General features: G+C 41.7%; 1 protein-coding gene across 2 annotated transcripts; it reads right to left on the minus strand.

The window, feature by feature from the left end:
- Nucleotides 1-741: 741 nt before the first annotated feature.
- ptbp2a (polypyrimidine tract binding protein 2a) lies at nt 742-18,940 on the minus strand. 2 transcript variants are annotated; one of them, XM_064332213.1, is made up of 15 exons: nt 18,791-18,940; nt 17,297-17,327; nt 11,728-11,800; nt 10,058-10,230; nt 9,568-9,711; nt 8,156-8,320; nt 7,265-7,375; nt 6,947-7,145; nt 6,277-6,354; nt 5,359-5,474; nt 3,680-3,713; nt 3,186-3,278; nt 2,829-3,045; nt 2,674-2,751; nt 742-2,353 (listed from the first exon to the last, which is right to left on the minus strand). In XM_064332213.1, the coding sequence occupies exons 1-15, from the start codon at nt 18,796-18,798 to the stop codon at nt 2,224-2,226; spliced, it is 1,650 nt and encodes a 549-aa protein (XP_064188283.1). In that variant the 5' UTR covers nt 18,799-18,940; the 3' UTR covers nt 742-2,223. The 2 variants fall into 2 exon arrangements, with proteins under 2 accessions (XP_064188283.1, XP_064188284.1); XM_064332214.1 differs by lacking the exon at nt 6,277-6,354 and having other exon boundaries at nt 18,791-18,939.
- Between the last annotated feature and the right edge of the window lie 1,201 nt (nt 18,941-20,141).

Here is a 20,141-nt window from a genome sequence, read left to right on the forward strand (position 1 = left end):
CACATTATAGCTTATGCCCTAAATCAGAGGTGTAGATTTATGAAGGTTCACAGTATCTGCAGTCTTTTGGTTTTCTTTCCGTCAGCAAGAGTGCAGGCCTTGGAAACGAGGTACAGGTATTCCTTAACTAATCAACGACAAATTAATCACTTCTGGTTCACCTTAACACTGAGAGCAGTATGTACACTGATCAGTGACTAGCCCATTATATAAATATGCACAGATATATATGTATTTCTCAGTATGCGTGTACTGGGAGTGATTAGATATCTTCATTATATTAGAAACGTAACAAAAAATATTTTTTATTTTAAGAATCAAACAAAAATGCTCAAAATGCTGCACAAGCTTTTTTTTTTTTTAGCCCTGAGAGAGAGGGTTGAACAGACAGGCCTCTACAGCAGAAAGGTGAGATGGATTTGCAGCAGAGAAGCATGAGACCCTAGGAGACTGATTAGTAGATACAACTGAAGAGACAAAACAGAGAGTAAGGTAGGTAGGTAGGCAGATCAGTTCGAAGCAAGAGAACAGCAGGGTGGGAAATCATTTTCCAAAATTTAGCTTTTTTTCCCCCCCTTTTTGGTCGTTTCGCTCGCCACATCCCCAAACTTGATCGATGACGAACGATTTATTGAAACAAGGTGTGCCTTTCCCACCCTGGCGGAGGACATGGTATCAGAAGCGGAGTGGGGTGGTGAACGAGAGAAGAGAGAGAGGCGGTATAGAGACAGAAGAGGTGAACACAGAGCTACAGAAGTGTTTATTGAGCATGCTACAGAGGTAAAGCAGAGTACACGCAAAGAGAGAAATCAAACACAGCCATCAAACCTCCCGACTTGTTAGAAAAATTAACTTTTAATTGTGCCGCTTCCAAACTATACTGAATTTTACATTTCTAAAGATGTAAAAACTCAACTAATATAGAAAATATACATGATTTTTTTTTCCTCAAGACAGCCATAGTTTTTATTATTACTCTTAGATACACCACCAACTGTATCTGGGAAGTGTAGGGTGGGGTTTTTTTGAGGGGAGGGGTGGGGTGCCATGGAATCATTCCTGAAACAAGGGTGGATACAGCTGCAATCAAGTAACCCTCCAGAGAATTCTCTTGTAAAATCTGAGCTATGTTTGCTATAAAGTCTGAATGCTTATTTTTGAAATACAAAATATTTGAGGTTCAAAAAAGGATTTTTTTTAGCCTTTTTTTTTTTTTTTACAATGCAATGTAAATTAAGACTAAAGGCACATAAACTTTGGTCCCACCAGGTTGTCCTCTTCAGAAAACTGCCACACGATGACATCACTACAGGCTCACTTCTGTTAGCTTTTTACAAATGCATGCGACAGCAGTTTGTCCCAGAACTAATTAGACCAGTCAGTACATGCTCAGAAAACCACAGCCATTTCAAATCTTGAATAAAAACTAAAAAATGGCAATAAATGCACATAGGGAAGGTTGAACAACACCAAAAGTATATTCAGTCACAAGCAACATTTATACTATAAATTTCAGCGGTGGGTGCGGTGTGTAAACAAGGCTTTTAAAAGGTTAAAATGATCTTACTGCAATTAAATCCAGGTTAAAACTTTACCTTCAGTTGTCATGATAAAGCCAATCAGTATGCATTACAAAATCATGGTATTTTCAAGTGTCACCCTTCACTCCCATTTTTTTTTCCATTCCTCATTCCTTAACAACCAAGATGAATTTAAAAAGGGAAACAAAAAAAGGTAAAATTAGTTCAAAGCTAAACAAAAATACACTTTCAAGTGGTAGAACTTCACAAACTGTACAGATAAACAAGGAAATTTTTTTTTACAAATCAACATCAAAATACCATCAGATCCAATGTGCCTAAATAGCCGACTACTATCAATTGTACAGATGTAAAAGTGATGACACTATTTTATCAAGTAAGGCACATATTGTCAACTAATTATAATAGAGAGGACCCAACTTGCTTCCTTCATATGAAGAAATGGGAAGAGGTTAATGGCTGACTTAACATAAAGAAGGGAGGGTAGGTAGGAATTGTCTTGTGAAAGCACACTAGTATAACCATTTTCTCAAAAGTGTTTTTTTTTTTTCTTGATGATCCTGATTTTCTTAAGGAATGACTGATGCAACTTAATATGCCAAACTGGTCCCCAGTGTCCGGAAAGAGTCAATGGGTAACGCTGATAGACAGCATGAAGACATGGATAGCATCATTGCTGTGTTCAGATGGTCGATTTGGAGAAGGAGACCCTCAGGTGATGGTTGTCACCCATGTTATAATTGTGGAGGTCTATCAGGGCCTGTATCGCTTCCTCAACAGTCGACATTTGCAACAGCGCCATTTTGTGATCTCTGCAGAAAAACAAACAGTGAGTTACGATTAGATGGAAAAAGTAGTTCATGGAACTGAAAACAGGTGTGTTCTCTCGCAGCCTTTTCTTAGGAAGGTTCCTGACTTTCAGCTAAAAACGACTGAAACAAGACCAGGTCAAAACCTAGTATATGGCTGGACGTAACACACTTCATCCGGCCAACCAATGGTGTAACTTCATAACTCGGCCGACCAACAGTGTAACTTCATCACTCAGTGACTCTGTCACAGACATTCACGTTTATAGGGCTGGCCCTGCTGTTGCGGTCCAACCAAAAATAGTTCAAGGTCAAGGTCTTACTGGAAAAATTTGAAGGCTTTCACAGTGCCACCGGTGTTGGAGAACAGTAGTCTGAGGTCTTCTTCGGTTACGTCTTGCCTGCGAAAGGGAGACGCATTAGCATTAAGACCGCACACAAATGGTACTTCTACGCACATGACCCAGTCATTACTCACGGGATATTAGACAGATGGAGGGTTGCGGATGGAGGAAAGATGTTCTGGAAGTTCTTCGACCCGGGCTTTTTGAAGCGATGTAATGGAGAGTTTGTGAAGTCTTTCGTCAGCCCTTGGTCGTCCAGCCCTTCCCTCGGTAACTGTACCGTTTGGTGCTTCGACAAAGTCACCCGGATGATTTTTCCATACATCTTCTGACCGTTTAGATGACTCATCGCTGATACAGAAACATAAATAATTACTATTTCACAATCACATTTTTTTGGGACTACAGCTAGAGGCTCTTTCTTCGGAACAGTTATAAATTGCATAAGCTGTAACAACCTACACACAGACTCTTTATAAACAGAATCTTACCTAATTGGGCTTGATTTGCATCTGCCATTTGTATAAGTGCACTGTCTTTCTTATTGTAGAGTATCTTCACGCGTTGAGCATCACCATAAACACCTTTAATTATGGAGAAGCAGTAAAGAGGAAGACAAATGGATATTGGCGAACAGTTAGCAAGGAAGATGCTGAAATGTAGATATAGTAAAGATGTAACATTCACTTAAAGGAATGAAAAAAGTTCTGAACAGACATTTGACAAGAACGATACACCCCCAAAACAGGTTTTGTGAAATGGTAAATAAAACTACATGCAAAGTAATTTAACCATGCATTAACATGAACAGTCCATGAACAGACTCCAGAGCCAGAGAGGCAAAATCAAACCAGAAGTATAAAAAACAAAATTACGACAACTACAAGCCCAAACACTTGCTACAAATTAATTTAAATGAAATAAATAATAATAATAATAATCATAATAAGCAAATAAATATAAAGTAGTGCTAACGATAACATACCGAAGAGGGTAAACAGACTTTGGGGCGTAACCATCTTTAGAAGGAGAGAACAGCAAGCAGCGTAAGACAGGAGAGAGAAGAGTCGAGGAAGAGCGAAGATGAACAGGTCATCCATAACGAGGGGCGGTTTCCGTAGAATGGTGAGGTGGTCATGGATCATGGTTCAAGGCAGTTAATCGGGGCAAGTTGGTCCGAGGAATATTTTGTTCAGGCAAAAAGCATGAACCGGGGTGGGGGTTCAGTGGGGTCAAGTAATGAAAAAGAAGAGGGAGATGGGAACAAAGGGGCGAGAGGAGGGGAGGAAGGAGGGAGGGGAGGGGCAGAGCAATGCAGAATAAAACAAAAGGGTAGGGGAACAAAAAAAATAAATTTAGGTCAGTATACAGGAAATGCAGGAGTTTGGTCAGAAAATGGCCGCTTTACATTTTATATATACACACACACACACATATGAAAACAATTATGTCAAATGTAGTCACCCAAGACAAAGATGGGCAAAATACATTGATATGAACAAATAATAACAGGTTATAATAATGAGGAAAGATAAGGGCATGTGACCGAAACAGAAGTTTAGGGCTGAATAGCTGAAGCGAGGCCACGCATGAAATGCTGGTATGTGCTTAAAGAAAGTGCACTAGCATCAGTCTCTGCCATGAAGCTGTACAGGAAAATCCACCTTGCAAAGTTATTTTGCATAATGTTTGACCCCCGCAAATTATTATTTTTAATACTCTAGAGCAGGGGACAGAAACTTTGATCCTGGAGGGCCGCAGTCTCTGCTGGTTTTCGTAATTTCCTTTATTAGGCCTTTGAAACGAGGCGTGTAGACTCTTTAGCCAATCGATGACTTAAATGAAGCACTTAAATGCAGGGACGCATCGAAAAACAGCCAACACAGCGCCTCTCCAGGATTCGAGTTTGAGATGCCTGCTCTACAGCAAGAGTCTCCCACATTTCACAGCAGCTTCCAAAGCACAGAGAAAAGGAAAGCCAGAGAGACAAGGCCAGGAATTAATGGGCATCAGTCAATACAAAGTCAGGCAAAAAGAAAGGAAAAGTCTGAGGCAACAATTAAGCAGGAGGACAGGAGAGAGAGAGGCTGTGTGTTTATGAGGCAGTGACCAAAATTTGCAAGGAAAACAAAGACGGGAGGGTGGGAAGGACCCCTTATCAAATCTCATGGAGAGAACCTCGGAGGAACAATGGATTGACAGAAGTGCTCATACTGAAAGAAACAGGCCAGAACAAAGGCAAGCGACAAGAATGAAAGGCTAAGGACAAAGTATAAATAAAGGAACAAAAACTATTGTTCATTATCATTGTATTACAGATTAAATATGATATATTATATAAGAACCATTAATGAATTTGGAAAGGTTAGCACAGACATGGTCACCGGAAAAAGCCCTATACATAAAAAGCACTTTTCCAATATCAAGTGTATTACTACAGAGTTTTTTTTAATTTACATGTTTTACATATGCATAAAAAGGTTCATTTTTAAGTAATATAATTGACCACTATGACCTGTTAAAACTAGTAAAATTCCATCCAAAAATACACAAGTTCCGCCCATGGTATTTGTACACAAATACTCAAGGACAAAATGACAGAGGCGTATAAGGCCAAGCAGCGGAACCAGAATTATCGGGCAGGCAGTGTGGAGATATACTGACCTCTTCATTGAGATTGCTAACTAGCAGCACGCCACTCGAACCCGAATGACCCGACAGTGCCACCCTCCCTGCAGCGGCGGCAGCGGCGGCCGCCGCGCTCAGTGGACTCAGGGCTCCTGCAACGGCAAAAGGCGATCAGGCGGGGGCGCCGTTCCCCCTGGGGGAGGCGTGGGGGGTCGGGGGAGGGGGGGGGGGGAGGAGGCATGCCAGAACGACTCAGTCTGAGCTGTGGCAATGCCCTGTTACCTAACGCTCCTACGTCCACCACGACAAGACAAACGGACACGCGTGTGCGTGCACACGTGCGCACACAGACATGCGCACTCTCGCTCGCTCGCAACCTATTCCACCGCAACTCGGCTCAATGTAGCTTTCAAAGCTCTCTCTCTCTCTCTCTCTCAATGCAATCCCTACAACAGTCATCACAGCTGCAAGAGAGACAGGGTGTTAGATGGCAGGTTAATCTGTTTCTGATCGGGTTATGTGGTTAGGTTGGACTGGAATTTGGTACAGAAATGTTAGGCAACTTTGGTGTTAGTTTCCAGTATGTAATTGCCTGAACCATATAAACACCTTGGCTCACTTAAGAACCTCTCTGCCAACACCTACGGGTGAGCCGTAGGGCGAGTAAGACCTGCAGTAAAAATTGCTAAGAACAAAATTTGCCCGCGACAATTACTGAAATTTATTTCCTCAAAAGGTGTTTTAAAGTTACAGTGTTCGTTCAGGCATACGTCACTACGATGCAAAGCTGTGCAACACGCATTTTGAGATGCAGTTAACAAAACAAACCAAAAAAAATCTAAAAATGAAACATTTACTGCAGAGACAAAGCTACACTTGCTCATGTTCTTCAGAATGATAGAAATGGTGTTAGCAACAGAAAGAAAGAATAGATCATAATGGAAGTATAGGTACCTCCACCCTGCGCAAAGCCAAGAGAAGACGGAAACCCTCCACCACTAGAATAGGGAGCTACCATTCCAGATGGAGTACCTAAGGGAAATGTGTGCATTAAATTCCTTTGACAGAGGGAGCTTTTCTTCTTCTTCTTTTTTGTCTACTACATTATAGTACGACAAAACAAATTCACTGGCCAAGTATAATTCTCAATCAGCATTACATTACGTCCCCCTAAAGACTGTTTAAACGTTCGCCCAATTACCTCTAAGGCTCCTCTGGCATGCGAGGAGCGGGCCTATAAATCAACCCAAATTCCATTATTTTCTCTCCTTCTTTTTGCCCATCACACCGCTTCTTCACCTCCATTTCAAACAGTCCAGTACATCTATCCCAGGCAGGGGAAAGTCGCGCAAAAAGAAAACTAATCTCCGCGACGTTTCTTTTTATTTTTTTTTGGCCGGGGAGTTGGATCCCGCTCTCGTTCGATGCCTCCGGGGGGAGGCGAACGCGACGGGGTCGTGGCGGAAAGGCGCCGAGGAATTTAAGGGCAGGCCGGGACGTGAAAGTTTAAATTTGTTAAGGTAGCCATGGACGTGGTTAGTAAGCGACAGGCTGACAGGCCTGAGCCTCTGAGCCCTTGGTGACAGGGTAACGGACGGGGGGGGCGTCCGGCCTTCCCGCTTACCGAGCAGGGAGGTGGAGTCCTTGTTGAAGGCCGCGGTGACCGACGGGTCCACGGCGGGCTGGCCGTCCCCCGCGGGCAGCTCGGGCCGGGTGTAGTCCCGGCTCTTGTCGTTGTTGTACTTGACGTTCAGGTTGACCAGCTTGGAGAAGTCGATGCGCAGCGTGCAGCAGGCGTTGTAGATGTTCTGGCCGTCCAGGGCCTAACACAGCAGAAGGGGAGCAACTGAGCACGGCTCCCTTAACAGCCTTCCCGTCGCTTCGGTAACGGAGATAAAAGGGAGGGGGGGAGGAGGGTGATGTTTCCTCCGAGCTCACTCACCAGTTTGGCTTGCTGAGCATTCACGGGATCGTTAAACTGCAGCAAGGCTTGAAACTGATTGTTCTTTGTGAATGTGATGATCTTCATGACCGTTCCGAACTTTGAAAAGATCTACCAATGAGAGGGAGGGGGGGGCGCGGTTATTAGCGCAACAAACAGTTCTGCACACAAGGATATCTTTCAAAAGAATTGAGCCAAAGCTAAACAGCCTACAGAAAAGAGAAAAGAGAGGGAAAACTAGTTTATTCTAGTTAAGCTGGCAGCAATGAAATCACACGTAATGAGCATTTAAGTGTAGGACAATAACGGGCTTGTTTGAAATGCCTTTAAATCCGCACTTTTGTGGAATAAAGGGTTTTAATGCTCGGTAATTAGCTTCATCAATACCGTGACTGACATTTTCCCCGGCTGCATAATGCGCGCCGCCCCTGGACGGCTCTGCGCAGCGCTAGCCGGCTGCAGACCCTGGAGCAGCACATCAGCATCTGCTTAAATTAGGGCCTCCGCCTATGCGAATCCATCTAGTTAAGGACCGCGGCGCACTCGCGCGCCGCTAGGGAAGCGCCGTTCCATTAGCGAGGCCGAGAGAATAAAAGACGGCGGCTAACCCGCGTCCTTTCGCAACCCCAACCGTTCATTTCTGGAGGCCCGAGCGTAGGGGAACGTCCTTTGGAGGTCCCTGGGCGTCACAAACCTGCCCATTCTGCGCTATGTCTGCCGCCGTCGCGTCAGAAAGCGAGCGGCGAGAGGCCGGGCCTGACCGAGCCCGAGGTTGCGGCTGGAGGACAGCGTCAACTCGCCAGACCCATACCCAAACACACATGTAGTGAGCTCCACTACGGGCAACTGAAACATCCCGAAAAAAAGGCAACGATAAGTAAGTCCACCAACCTGCTGAAGGACGTCCAGAGTGACGGGGTAGAACATGTTGTCGATGATTATTCTGAGCACGGGGCTCGGGGCGGGAGTTAGCGCGCTCTCGCTGGCCGTCGAGCCCGACGTGGGCGTTCCTCCTGCCTGGACAGCCGACACAGCCTGAAGGACAGCTTGAGCTCGCTTCCAGAGAGGAGACAGACACATGGCCCGAGTGAAGCTAGCCAGCTTAGCCCAACAGGCCGGCAATGTGGTCAAATGGCAACTGCTGAAAAATGGCCTGCACGCTTAACTAACAAAGGAACCGTTTAAACCACCCATAACATTGTAGTCGTAACATTACTACCACTAGACGGATCCAGAGCCCAGCTTACTACAGCGGGTTACCTTAAATTCTGCTTTATAAGCTCTTGGAACCGTATGGTAGCACACAACACTTCTTGGATGCTAACAATTTTGATAGGATGCAAGTTCTTGTTACCATGGATAACAAGTAATGCAAATTTGCTTTGCACTATGGGGTCCCAGATTTAGGGATTAAACTGAATGAAAGACACCAATTGACAAATTTGACCTTGGTACCGAATGTATGGGAATGCATAAAAAGCCAAATAACTGAATGCAATATAAACCTGCAATGGTTTGAATGATCAAATGCACGATAAATATAGTAAAATATTTTACAAATTTAGAAAAGTTGACTTTGAACTATAAACAAATGATGTTAGAACCATTTCACAACATGCCAAAACACTAACTTTCTAAACTTGACTTGGTAGTCAATGGCAATAATAGTACTTCAGGAGCATGCAGTCTTAGCCCAAACTTCAGTACTCAACACTCACACCCTCTACTCATGTTGTCGCTTCATTCTCCAAAAGAGAAATTATCTTTCCGTGTTCCATCAATGGAGGATTCAACCAGTTTCCTTTTTGCTGACTACATTTTCCGTGTTCAGTGTAGTGTAGCCGCCATCCAACACCTGTTTTTTAGTCTGCGATTACTTTCATAAATGACTGCGGTGATTCCCTTCACTTTTTTTTAAAGCATAGACATATTATTTTAATAACTTCCATGATTACTCTGTAAATGTGCAAGTCTTTTGCCAGAACTTAGCATCAACAGCATTGCCATTTGAGTGGGGAACCCATTATGACCACAGATAAGCTGGACGTACAGGGGCTGGATATGCAGTTTAGCAAGTTCTGAAGTAATCAAATCATTTGACAGAAATCTCTCTTATATAGCTGAACTAGACCAACGCTGCTGTAATTAACTAACAGAAACCCAAACTTCCCTGAGGCTGCAAACCATCGGTTTCTAGACTCAATACTAGACCGTTGGTGCATCAACAAATCCATGTTTTTTTAAGGCCGGCGCACTGTTAAGTCCCATACGCTACTCACGGGCTGCAATGCGAATGTTCTCACCTGGTTTCCGGCGCTGTCGGTCTTCAGCTCTTTGTGATTGGAGTACTGGATGAAAACGGGAACGTTGCGCACGTGAGGCGTGACGGCAGTGTAGTAGTTCACCATCGTCATGGCCGCCTCCTCCGTCCCGAGCTCCAAGAATGCCTGCAAGGCAAATGGCCGTCGTTGTACTTGGCACACCCACAGATATCAAAGACAGAGTTCATAAGCAGGTCCGTATTTTAGCAGAAGGCAGTCTGATTAAAAAACTCTTCGAGTTGAGGTGTCTGGCATGTGGCAAGCGCAGGAATCAAGAAAAGATTCAAAAGCAAAAACTGAGAGTGGATTAAAAATTAAAATTCACTAGAGCGCTAACAAACATTTGCCAACAGCCAACAATTTCCCATTCTACACCGTCCAAGAATGGCATTAGCATTCTGGATTTCAGCACATGAAGTTCCCAAATGAGAGCAAAGATGAGAGGCGTGCGTTTCATCGGTAAGCCACGCACCTGATTTTTCCCTTTGAGCGTTAGGATGTTGGTGACTTTCCCAAAAGGCAGCCCCAGGGCAATGACCTCCGTCTCTGACACTTCGTTGGGCAGCTTTCGGATGTGGAGGACACGGGAGGGGGGGCAGTCCATTCTGTCTTCCACTCTTAGCTTTTTGCTGTCATTTCCATTGGCTAGGAGTTAAAGAATGCAATGAGAAAGCATGTCAGGCACCTTGAAACAGGCTGGTCTTCTGTACACTCAGACACATCTGCTATAAACTGACAAACCTTCAGTATTTAGGAAACAAAATGTTACATACCAATTACACAGTATTTTTTAAAGTGCAGCAAAATTTCAGATTAGCCTTTCCTCTAGTGTAGTCTGATGTTATGACACCCAGTCCTGCTCATTTTAATCATACAGTGGATGTAAATTGTTAGACCATCACCTCCTGTGATTGTGTTACCCATAAAATGATTTTGTGCAAAATGACTGTCAGATGTGAGCTGAAAGATTATTTCACATGAACATAAATTCATAAAACAAAAAAATATATATTTTTGGCCTAGTAAAGGATTACAAATTAAAACATTTCCTGCTACATGGAAGCAGAAATAGGGATTTGGACCACCCAACAGTACCCTGTAGGCCTGTGCCACTGGGGCAATGTCCTTCATCAGTCTGTGAGAAAGGAGACTAACACCTGTATCCTCTAAAGCGTGTGCTGCCAGCTGCCGCTAGTTTTAAAACTCTGCAGACCGCCGGTGGAGCTGTGAAGTCGCCGTGATGGGGGACCACACTTTACGTGCAGCTGGCGCAGGTGGAACGTAGCGCCTGAACAACAGCCCGGCAGCGGCGGCAAAGCCACCGGGCGTATCGCCACGCTGGAAACCACCACCGGCGGCAGCACAGGCTACAGTGACGAGCCCCTCTCTCACACTCCTGACAAATAATGTTTGAAAATATTCCAGGCAGTGTGCCCATTGCAATGCACCGTCTACAACGAGTGCAGGTTCACTGGTGCACTCATGAATTCTGCTTTCTTTCCAGGTACGTGGCGAGACTGAGAAGTTCACATAGCCAGCTAATATTACGCTAATATTAAGTGTCATTCCCACTTCTGAACAACATTCGAATCACAATTCGCTAAACAAATAGCAGTGTTACAGTAAACAGTGTACCAGCCGACTAGTATTACAACAGTCTTGTCCAGCCAATAAAGACAATTTCATAAGTGACAAAAATTATATAATTGGCAGAAACAATGACATTCAACCATCTCTCATGAGTCCATTATGATCAAAGGTTTGGACTCGACCCTGTCCAGCCCTAGACCACGCCCCCAGTTCAGCCAGTCAACATAAAATCAAAACATAAAGTCTGTTCTCAACATAAAAATCACAAGACAATAAGTATCTTCTGAAAGTTCTTAATAAAAGGCAAAGCATATATAATCAATCTTGCGTGTGTAGGAGCGCACCTACAAAAAAGCAAAGCGTTACTGGCAAATGTCTTCCCTGCAGATGATACCATACAAGGACTGCACTTTTTCCAGCAGGACCAAAACAATGAGAGGACACAGAGGAAAGCAGGACCATGGAAATATTTTTATATTTTTTTCCCTTAACGCTGCTGAAAGGGCAAAGGACTACATTTCTCTGAATTGTGGGGGGAAGCGGGAGACTTACCAGTGACAATATTGCTCATGCCAGAGCTTGGACTGCTGTACAGACTGCTAGACAGCAGCTCGTCTGATCCTCTCTGCAAAGAGGAGACACCATTTCCACAGTAAGGCCCGGATGAAATACAGCTCTCCGAAGACAGTTTGAGGAAACGACGACATAAAACACTGGCTGCGTTGCACCCTTTGTGTTGTTTTAATCTTGCAAGTCTAAGGTGTCAGATGGTGTAATTTCATCGGGAGCCTCTGTTCTCCCCAAAGACAGCGAGCTGTCCGGGCTTCAGTCACCGACATGCTCAGAGCGCCGCTAAAAGTGACTTATGGGTGAACGGGCAAATGTGGAGCCATTACAAACCTAACTTTCTAATAGGACATCTTGGTTTTGTCTGTGAGTGAATTCCACTAAATTGTTCTTTATCGCTTACGTTTTTATGGTCGCAATAAATTGACTGCGAACCCCTTAAGGCCACATCCCACAAATAAATTGAATGTAATAACGCTACCTCTGACGAAAAAACCTCTCTCTGCCTACACCAATGCATGCTGGGAAATAACTGCAGCAAATAAGTTCCTTAAACCTAACTCGGGGAAAATATAGGCATCAAATATTAATAAAACAAATGCGCTGTAGCATAGAAACTACAGATGGCCTATGCCATTATAGCAAATTCTATTTTTCATATCAATTCCTTGAGAATGAAAGTCAATATTATTTTTCAAGACATTATTTTACTGGTGCAAAAGTGAATTAGGAAATCTGACAACAGAAATGATTTATAAAAACAGAACCATCTCGAGCCAGATTTAGCAGTTTCTCAGTTAGCAACATTCTAACATTGAAATAGAACTAGCCCCATGTTCATTCAAACAAGCCTGAAAGCCATGTTCATACACTCAACCTCCCATAGGCAAAACCTTTATATATAAAATAGACATTACATTCTCCAAAATACAGCAATTTCATTTCCTTTAAACAAATATGAGTATAGGCTACAGCAAAATTTTAGAATCTGGTTCATCGAAACTAAATTACAAATCTTCACTATATTCTTGATCTAAATGTAAACATTGCCCAATTACACAATGCACAATACACAAAACATGCCTGGCATACCATGACCGTACCACCAATCGGCTATTAATACCTATTGCTACTTCTAAAAAGACTGCATTGGAAAGTTACGTTACTTACTTTGACCTAGTACTAACTACACAGTGCACACAAGAGATTAATTTTAATTAACAGTTTAAGTTACCCCTGGAACCAGATGACTAGTTTCATGACACTCCTTCTGCCAAAAACCAGGTTTATAAAGTAATTTTATTTTCTAAGGGAACTAGACTTTCACTAGAAAATTAATACAAAATGAACAATTTGTCCGAACTGTATTGGTTATTGAGAAGCTTTGTTGGCAATAATCGGTTTATGTGTCCTCAACTATCCTTAAACAAGTATTTTGTCACTATAATACAACCATACTAATCATACTAAAATAATCAAATTATTAGTTTCTGTATTTTTATCAGAGCTGCTTTTATTTCAGGCTATTTCATAGTTCCTGTCTGTCTACATTTTATTAGCTTTTAAAAGGCTGCTTGCCCAAGAGCAGTTTCCAGTGATGACAATTAGCTGCAGTATTCCTTTTTAGCTATTAAGTAAAAACAATCCAAAATTTTTTTATAGGAACCCATTAATACAATTTATACCAGGACATTGTACACTATCGTTGCTTGTGAATTGTGGAACAAAAAATCCCTAACTAAAAAGGCTGAGAATAAAAATACAATTTGCCTAGTGCTTTAGCATTTCTTACAAACAAAATGTTTGATGTATTTTTTAAAGCTATTTATAGATTTTTATTTTGAAATCAACATGACTTAGTGTGCAAGTACACACTGATACTGAAGTTCACCAATAAAAAAAAATTAAGGTGGCAGAAATGTTTTTACCATTTACCCGTTCATTCACATGGTTTACAATTACTTTCTCCATTATTGACTGATATGACACAAGAGAGCCCAGACACAACAATACTGTGTTTTAAAACAGTGGCTGAGTTCAAGTCATTCACCAGACTACCTGCAGTAGAGACAGAAGAGGAATAACTAACACAATGATTATTCCACATAATCTAAAAAGCAACCTTCCAACTCAAATGGGGTGCATGCAAATTTAAACAGCAGCCATACTTCTTGTATTAGTTAAAAGGTTTCTTAACACGACAGTATGGCTGAGCTGGTATTAAAATGTGGATAGTCTGTATACCCTGCAGGAGATTACGCAGTTAGAGGTTTTATGTGTGTGTGTGTGTGTGTGTGTGTGTGTGTGTGTGTGTTTGTGTGCGTTTGTGTGAGTGTTAATTCTTTAATGGCTAGAAAAAAACAAAAGCCTACATCAACATCATTAAAATGGCCTATAATTCATTGAATTAAACAACATTAGTATTAATTATGCTATTATTAAACACTAACAATGGACTTTGGACAAACTCAAACATAAGCAAAGCTCTATTTTCATAAAGTGAATGCAAATTTAAAAATCAATGCTGTTATTCAAACATGTATACCATTAACAATATCAATATAAAATATCAATATTGCAAAGAAGCTAATAAGACAAATATTTAACAAAAACCACACAAAACAAGCTACAGGGTAAATAAAAGTTCTGAGTCAAAGCAGACAGATCATACAAATACTTAAACATAACATTTTAAAATCAACAAGCATTGCAAGTTTTAAGGGAATCAAAGTAAAATCTGGGTAATTTTAAATATATAAAACTTTCAACTTATTTACAAATAGCCTAAGCGATAAAAATAAGTCTTGACACTTCAAATTGCTTGTGTTCCCCGTTTACGTTAACTTCTATGGACGTTTATTTCCGTTAGGATTAAAATTAAAATGTACCTGAACTGATGCTCTTCTGGCTTTTGACTTACACACATAATCACCCATTCTCAAAAAAATCCTCCTTTGACTAACTACATAATAAACAATGGAAAAAGGTTACCTTTGATCAAATCCCCTCTTTCTAATATAAGGCTGTTGCGGTTAGGATTTGTTTACAACACGGTTCTATGCTGGCTCAACACCGCAATTTTGCGGTGGTCGCGGTGTTGAGCCTCATCTTTTTTGTGCCTTTTTGTGCCTACGTATATATTGACTCAGCAGCGACTGGCGAGCTGAAAATTGGTGGGGCGCAAAACTTTCCTTTAAACTAATCATTGATCTCAAACTGTTTTAATTAGCCTAATTTTCAGTGATTAACAAGCATGCGACCGATCTGACTAATCAATTGGAAAGTGACACACAGCTTCTTCGCATTGTGTTAGGGAGATTAAATGAAAAATGCGATTATAAAGATCTGTTTTAATCACTAGGCAGTGGCGGAAACTTCTCGATTTTCTGACATTCTTGATCTTGCTTTTAATGTCCTCTTTTACTTTTTCGTACGTTTTTGGGACCGCTGTTTGAGAGAAATATGTCCTGCTTGGCAACTCATACTGCTTGTCAAAGTTTTGGAGCATGGACTTGAAAGCAGGCTTCTCTACCATACGAAACGGAGCCATTTCTGATACGAGAAAGCGAGTGACGAAGTCTATCAGACTTTTATGTCGATTGCTGCCGTGCGCATACTTAGTCACTCGACCAAACGCCTTGGCCACCCCTATCTGTAGGCTAGGTCCGCCAGCAATGGCTTGTGCAGCCCCTGAAGCTGTTGTGGCTTCCATGTTGACACTGGGGTCCATGGCTCCAAGATGATTTCTTAAGTTAGACGAGTTTCCCCGCTTCACCAAAATCTTTTTACCGCAAAGGCGGCACACGGCCTCATCAATATTAGCTGGCTTTCCGTTTTCATTTGGTATAAAGCCGAAATGTGCCCAAATCCGGGACGTAATATTTGGTTTTTGTACGAGCCTCATCTTTACTTTTTCAACGTCTCACAAGAAGCACGAGAATGGAGAAGGAAATAAAATTATTGTTGAAGTGTTGTTTTCATTAGGCTAAGAGTTTATTGTGAAGATTGAAATACATACACACGTTTATTTAGCAAAGAAGTGAAAAACAAATAATGGAAAAAAATTGACAACTGTGGGTGTGCGGTTATTTGGCATCAACCCGCGAGTTCTTGACACCACCGAGGTGTTGCAATGTTGCGGTTACCGTTACAGTCCTATCTAATACTATAAGTTGAGCCTGGCAGGGTGAAACTGGATATGCGAGGTGAAAATTGTCATGGGGGTTGTGATTGCAAGTTTAAGTTTAAAAAAATATTCTGGTCGAAGTGTGCCGTTTATGCATGCTATCAAACTATAAAAGCCCATGCTTTTTTTGCCATTTTTCTCCCATTTTCTTCCCAATTTAGTCGTTATACCAATTCCCCGTGTGAATCACAGTCCTGGTTGATCCACTATCCTCTGTTAGTCTGGGGAGGGTGTAGACTACCACATGCCTCCTCCAATACATGTGGAGTCGCCAGACGCTTCTTTTCACCTGACAGCGAGGAGTTTCACTGGGAGAACGTAATGCGTGCGGAGGTTCACGCTATCTCCCCCAGATCCCCTCCCTGCTGAACAGGCGCCCCGACCAACCAGTAGGAGTTGCTAATGCAATGATCAGGACTCATACCTCACCGGCTTCCCACTCCAATGTTTTGCACTCACAGAGCAGACATGCTCAGTACAGGCTTACTTTGAGGTGCTTCATAGTTTATGTTGGGCAAGCCAGCTAGAAATGTAATGGATTTTCAAGTGGAACAATCCAATACTTACATTACAATAGTCTGTAGACAACATATTTTAAAGTGCACAGATAATCACACAAACTTAATTATGCTTTTCTAATATGTCATAGAAATATTTATTCTGAAATTCAAGTAGCAAATGTCAAAACCAAACCACATGCTCAACTTTTTAAGTATGCGACTTGTGCATTGAAGACATAGGCCTATCACTGATATGAAAAATGAATGAAATTGTCCCACGCCAAACATTTTTCACAACAAGTTCCATAGTCCACTTTGTCAATGTGTAGTCCTTGGCTCCATTGCATGTTCTTCACTACCAAGTATCACCCGATATGCCACCAGGAGCTTTCGGCTTCACATCTTTAAATATTGATAAAAACTAAGCCTGGTCATTATGCACAAAGCATTTGATCTTGGAAGCTTTTGCCAGTTTTATTTTATTTCGCAATCTCTGCTTTTCAAATCTGTACTACTATCTACAATATTTGCCACATTTAAGAAAAACGTACTGCAAATTTTCCCATAGTATAAAAGGAAAAAAGAAACTAAGGATGTCTGATTCAACATGTAATCTGCAATGCCTGTACAAATGGTCTTTAACAGAACATCTTTGCCAATATCTCTTACAACTAGACTTGAGACCCCTTCAGTGGATATTAAACCTAAATACATTAACATTACATGTTAAGATGCACCATAGTTTGGTAACGTTGCTTCTAATATCTGAAAAGTACAGAGGCCTCTGGATGAGAGCACTGGATGACCGTTTCAACTGACAGAGTTCAAGTCTTACATTACAGTTTAGACAACAAATAGGAATGCTCACCTTTACGCCAACAGCAACATCACTGACAATGCTGTAAAAAAAGAAAAGAAAAAAAGAAACAATATTGTGATTTACAGCCACTGCACTACCGCAAGCGTTCAAATTTGTTTAAAAATGTGACAGAATACATATGCTGATGGCTGGATATTCAGGCACGTTTTCCTATGCGAAATGATCTGCCAACTTTTTAAACAAGCTTGAAAGCAACCAGGAGCTAACGTTACGTATAGCTGTGATTGCTTAAACTCAATGAAATACACAAGAGACGTCTTACCGAACGATAGCTTCACATGTCAAAACTGGAAGCTTACAGCTGGCAAGTGAGCAAACCCCTTCAGTGTACTTTCACGGCAGCCTGATAGACTAACATTCTCATTAAGATAGTAGTTTGTGATTATACGTGGAAATACGATTTCATTTTTGTTAGTTAACATTGTTTAATATCGTAAAATCAGGTCCATTATACACATCACTAAATAGACCAATGTTTGTTAGGAGATCCATTAGCTGCAAACATCAAGTCTGTTTAAGCTAGCTGGTACCTGGAAAGGGCCTTGCTCTCCCAGTTGAGGAGTGTGCTAGCTAGCCTGACTGGCTGTGTGCCCGCACAGGCCTGTCTCCATATGGCCTTCTTCTGCAGCTCCTACCGCGCAACTTTATTACTGATGCTATCGAATTAGCTAACTAGCTGGCTAGCGACGACCAAGTACATTCGCTACAACATGAGTGGTGCTCAAGTGGACATAGATTGCACTGACTGAGCACACTAGAAAGCGTAATGCACCGATTTTCAGACTCCTGCAAGCTGTGCACGGAAAATGCATCCTACTTGACTGCGGGGCTAACATTTCGTTAGCTTAGGTGGTTGAGTAGAGCTAGAGAATATGCATCTTTTCCGGAAAGGTAAGAAGAGGTGTAGCTGGCTAGTTTACCAACTATTGAGGAGACATAATTTTGTGGCGAACGTTATCTAGCCAACTAGACATGCTCAGCTCAAAACTCCACATGCAAACGTCAAAGTTTAACTACCTATCTACTTAATGCAATATAATCACTAGAAAGGATTAAACCTCAACCCTTAAAACAAAGCAACTGCGCCTTTGGCTTTAGAGCTAGCTAGCTAGCTAACTACATAGCTTGCAAGTGATACCTAGCTATAGACCACGTTGAATAAGTAAAAGCGTGACATTGATTTCTCAAATTTGAAACAGCAGCGATGACTCAAGACTAAGTTAGATACTTAGTTGAGTGGGTATTACAATATCTTCGCCAGGGAGCAACAGTTCACAGAAAAGTAAGTTACAATTCGAGCTAAGGTTGGTTGCTAGCTGGTTCGCTAACCCACTCAGCCAGCTATCTAGCTAACAGGTACCATATGTAGCTAGCTAGTTGCATTACACTTCGTGCTTTAAGAGATCTGGCTACGTATGGAAAACGATATTCACGATCATTTCAACCCGAAGTATCAACTATATGAACACAATACAAACATACCCGTCCATTGCCGGAGAATCTGTCCCTACGACAAGACCTTCAGTACAGTTCCTCAGCCAACAGCACACAAGACGACAAAATGGAGGTGGAAGACTACACGGAAATGGCCGAACAGAGCCGAATCACTTACGGGAATTAGAGCGGAAATTGGATGGACTCGGACCTACAGTATGATTCTGACAGCAAGTACCACAGATGCTGTAATAAGCTACCAGATATGTCACTGCTTACAATTCTTCAGGGAATCACGTCTGCAAATGTATCTGGATGGTAGCAGCTTGTCCTTCCAGTTGGGTTTTTGTAAAAGTTTAATGTTTTTCACCACACTTTCATTACTTCACACAATTGAAGCAAAGTGGGGTTAGGAGTACTAGTTCTATAGTCCTGGTTGTAAACGATTTTGCATAATCTTAGTGCCCACTCATTATGCTAAAGTACTATATAACTGAAGATGCTAAAATATGCAAGTGACAGCTTCTTCAAAGGATTTATTTCCACCTATTAAATTATACAGAGTCAGAGACCTATAGTCTCATGATGAAACATCAGTATCTTCAACCTCCACTGTAACTGATTTACCTCACTCACTTGAGTTTCTGAACCTTGAGATCTATGCAGAATATGCTGTGTATTTGGAAAGTATTCACACGCTTTAACTTTTTTCCATATTTCTTTTTCCTATTACAGCTTCACATTCATGATGTAAACATAGAAATTGTGTTGGTGAAGGGGGAAGTATTTCAATGTAATTTTAATCTGATTAATTCACCACATTCATGATGCAAACATATTTTCTACTATAAACTGTTCTGTTTATGAAAAAATGTATTTTGATAATGTTTTTTTTAATATATTTTATTTCTGTATTTTTACAAAAATGAAAGACATATATTGCACTTATATTTACAAATGTATTCACTCCCAACTCTAGATGATGGGTTGTGTTTTGTTTGCACCCAACATCAGTGCTTTGCTTTCAGGCCAAAAAGCTCAACTTTAGTGTCATCAGACCACAAAATCGTCCAGGTCAGGCTGTCATGTGGATCTGGCAAATTTCAGGCATGACTTAATGTTGGTCTTTCTGACAAGTGGTTTCCATCTAGCCTTCAAAGAACCCAGATATGTGAGATGCTGAAGATATCGTTGATCTCTGGACAGTTTCTCCCATTTCAGGCAATCAACTATACAACTCTGTCAGTGTTGCAGCTGGCCTCTTGGCACTTCTCTGACTGCCGTTCTTGTCTGGCTGCTCAGTTTGGTAAGACAGCCTGATATTGGTACTGTATGGGTAGGGCCATAGCTTCCAATTTCTTAGAATGAACTTAACGGTGCTCATTGAAAGGCTCACAGC

Source organism: Anguilla rostrata, chromosome 4, assembly GCF_018555375.3.
Source record: "Anguilla rostrata isolate EN2019 chromosome 4, ASM1855537v3, whole genome shotgun sequence".
Lineage (NCBI taxonomy): Eukaryota > Metazoa > Chordata > Actinopteri > Anguilliformes > Anguillidae > Anguilla > Anguilla rostrata.

Bases quoted from the DNA above. Each gene is read 5' to 3' on its own strand.
- ptbp2a (XM_064332213.1), bottom strand. The intron at 9,712-10,057 runs GTGCGTGGCTTA...TTTGCCTTGCAG, and splicing joins CGCTCAAAGGGAAAAATCAG to GCATTCTTGGAGCTCGGGAC. The intron at 3,046-3,185 runs GTAAGATTCTGT...TTTCTGTATCAG, and splicing joins TGCAAATCAAGCCCAATTAG to CGATGAGTCATCTAAACGGT.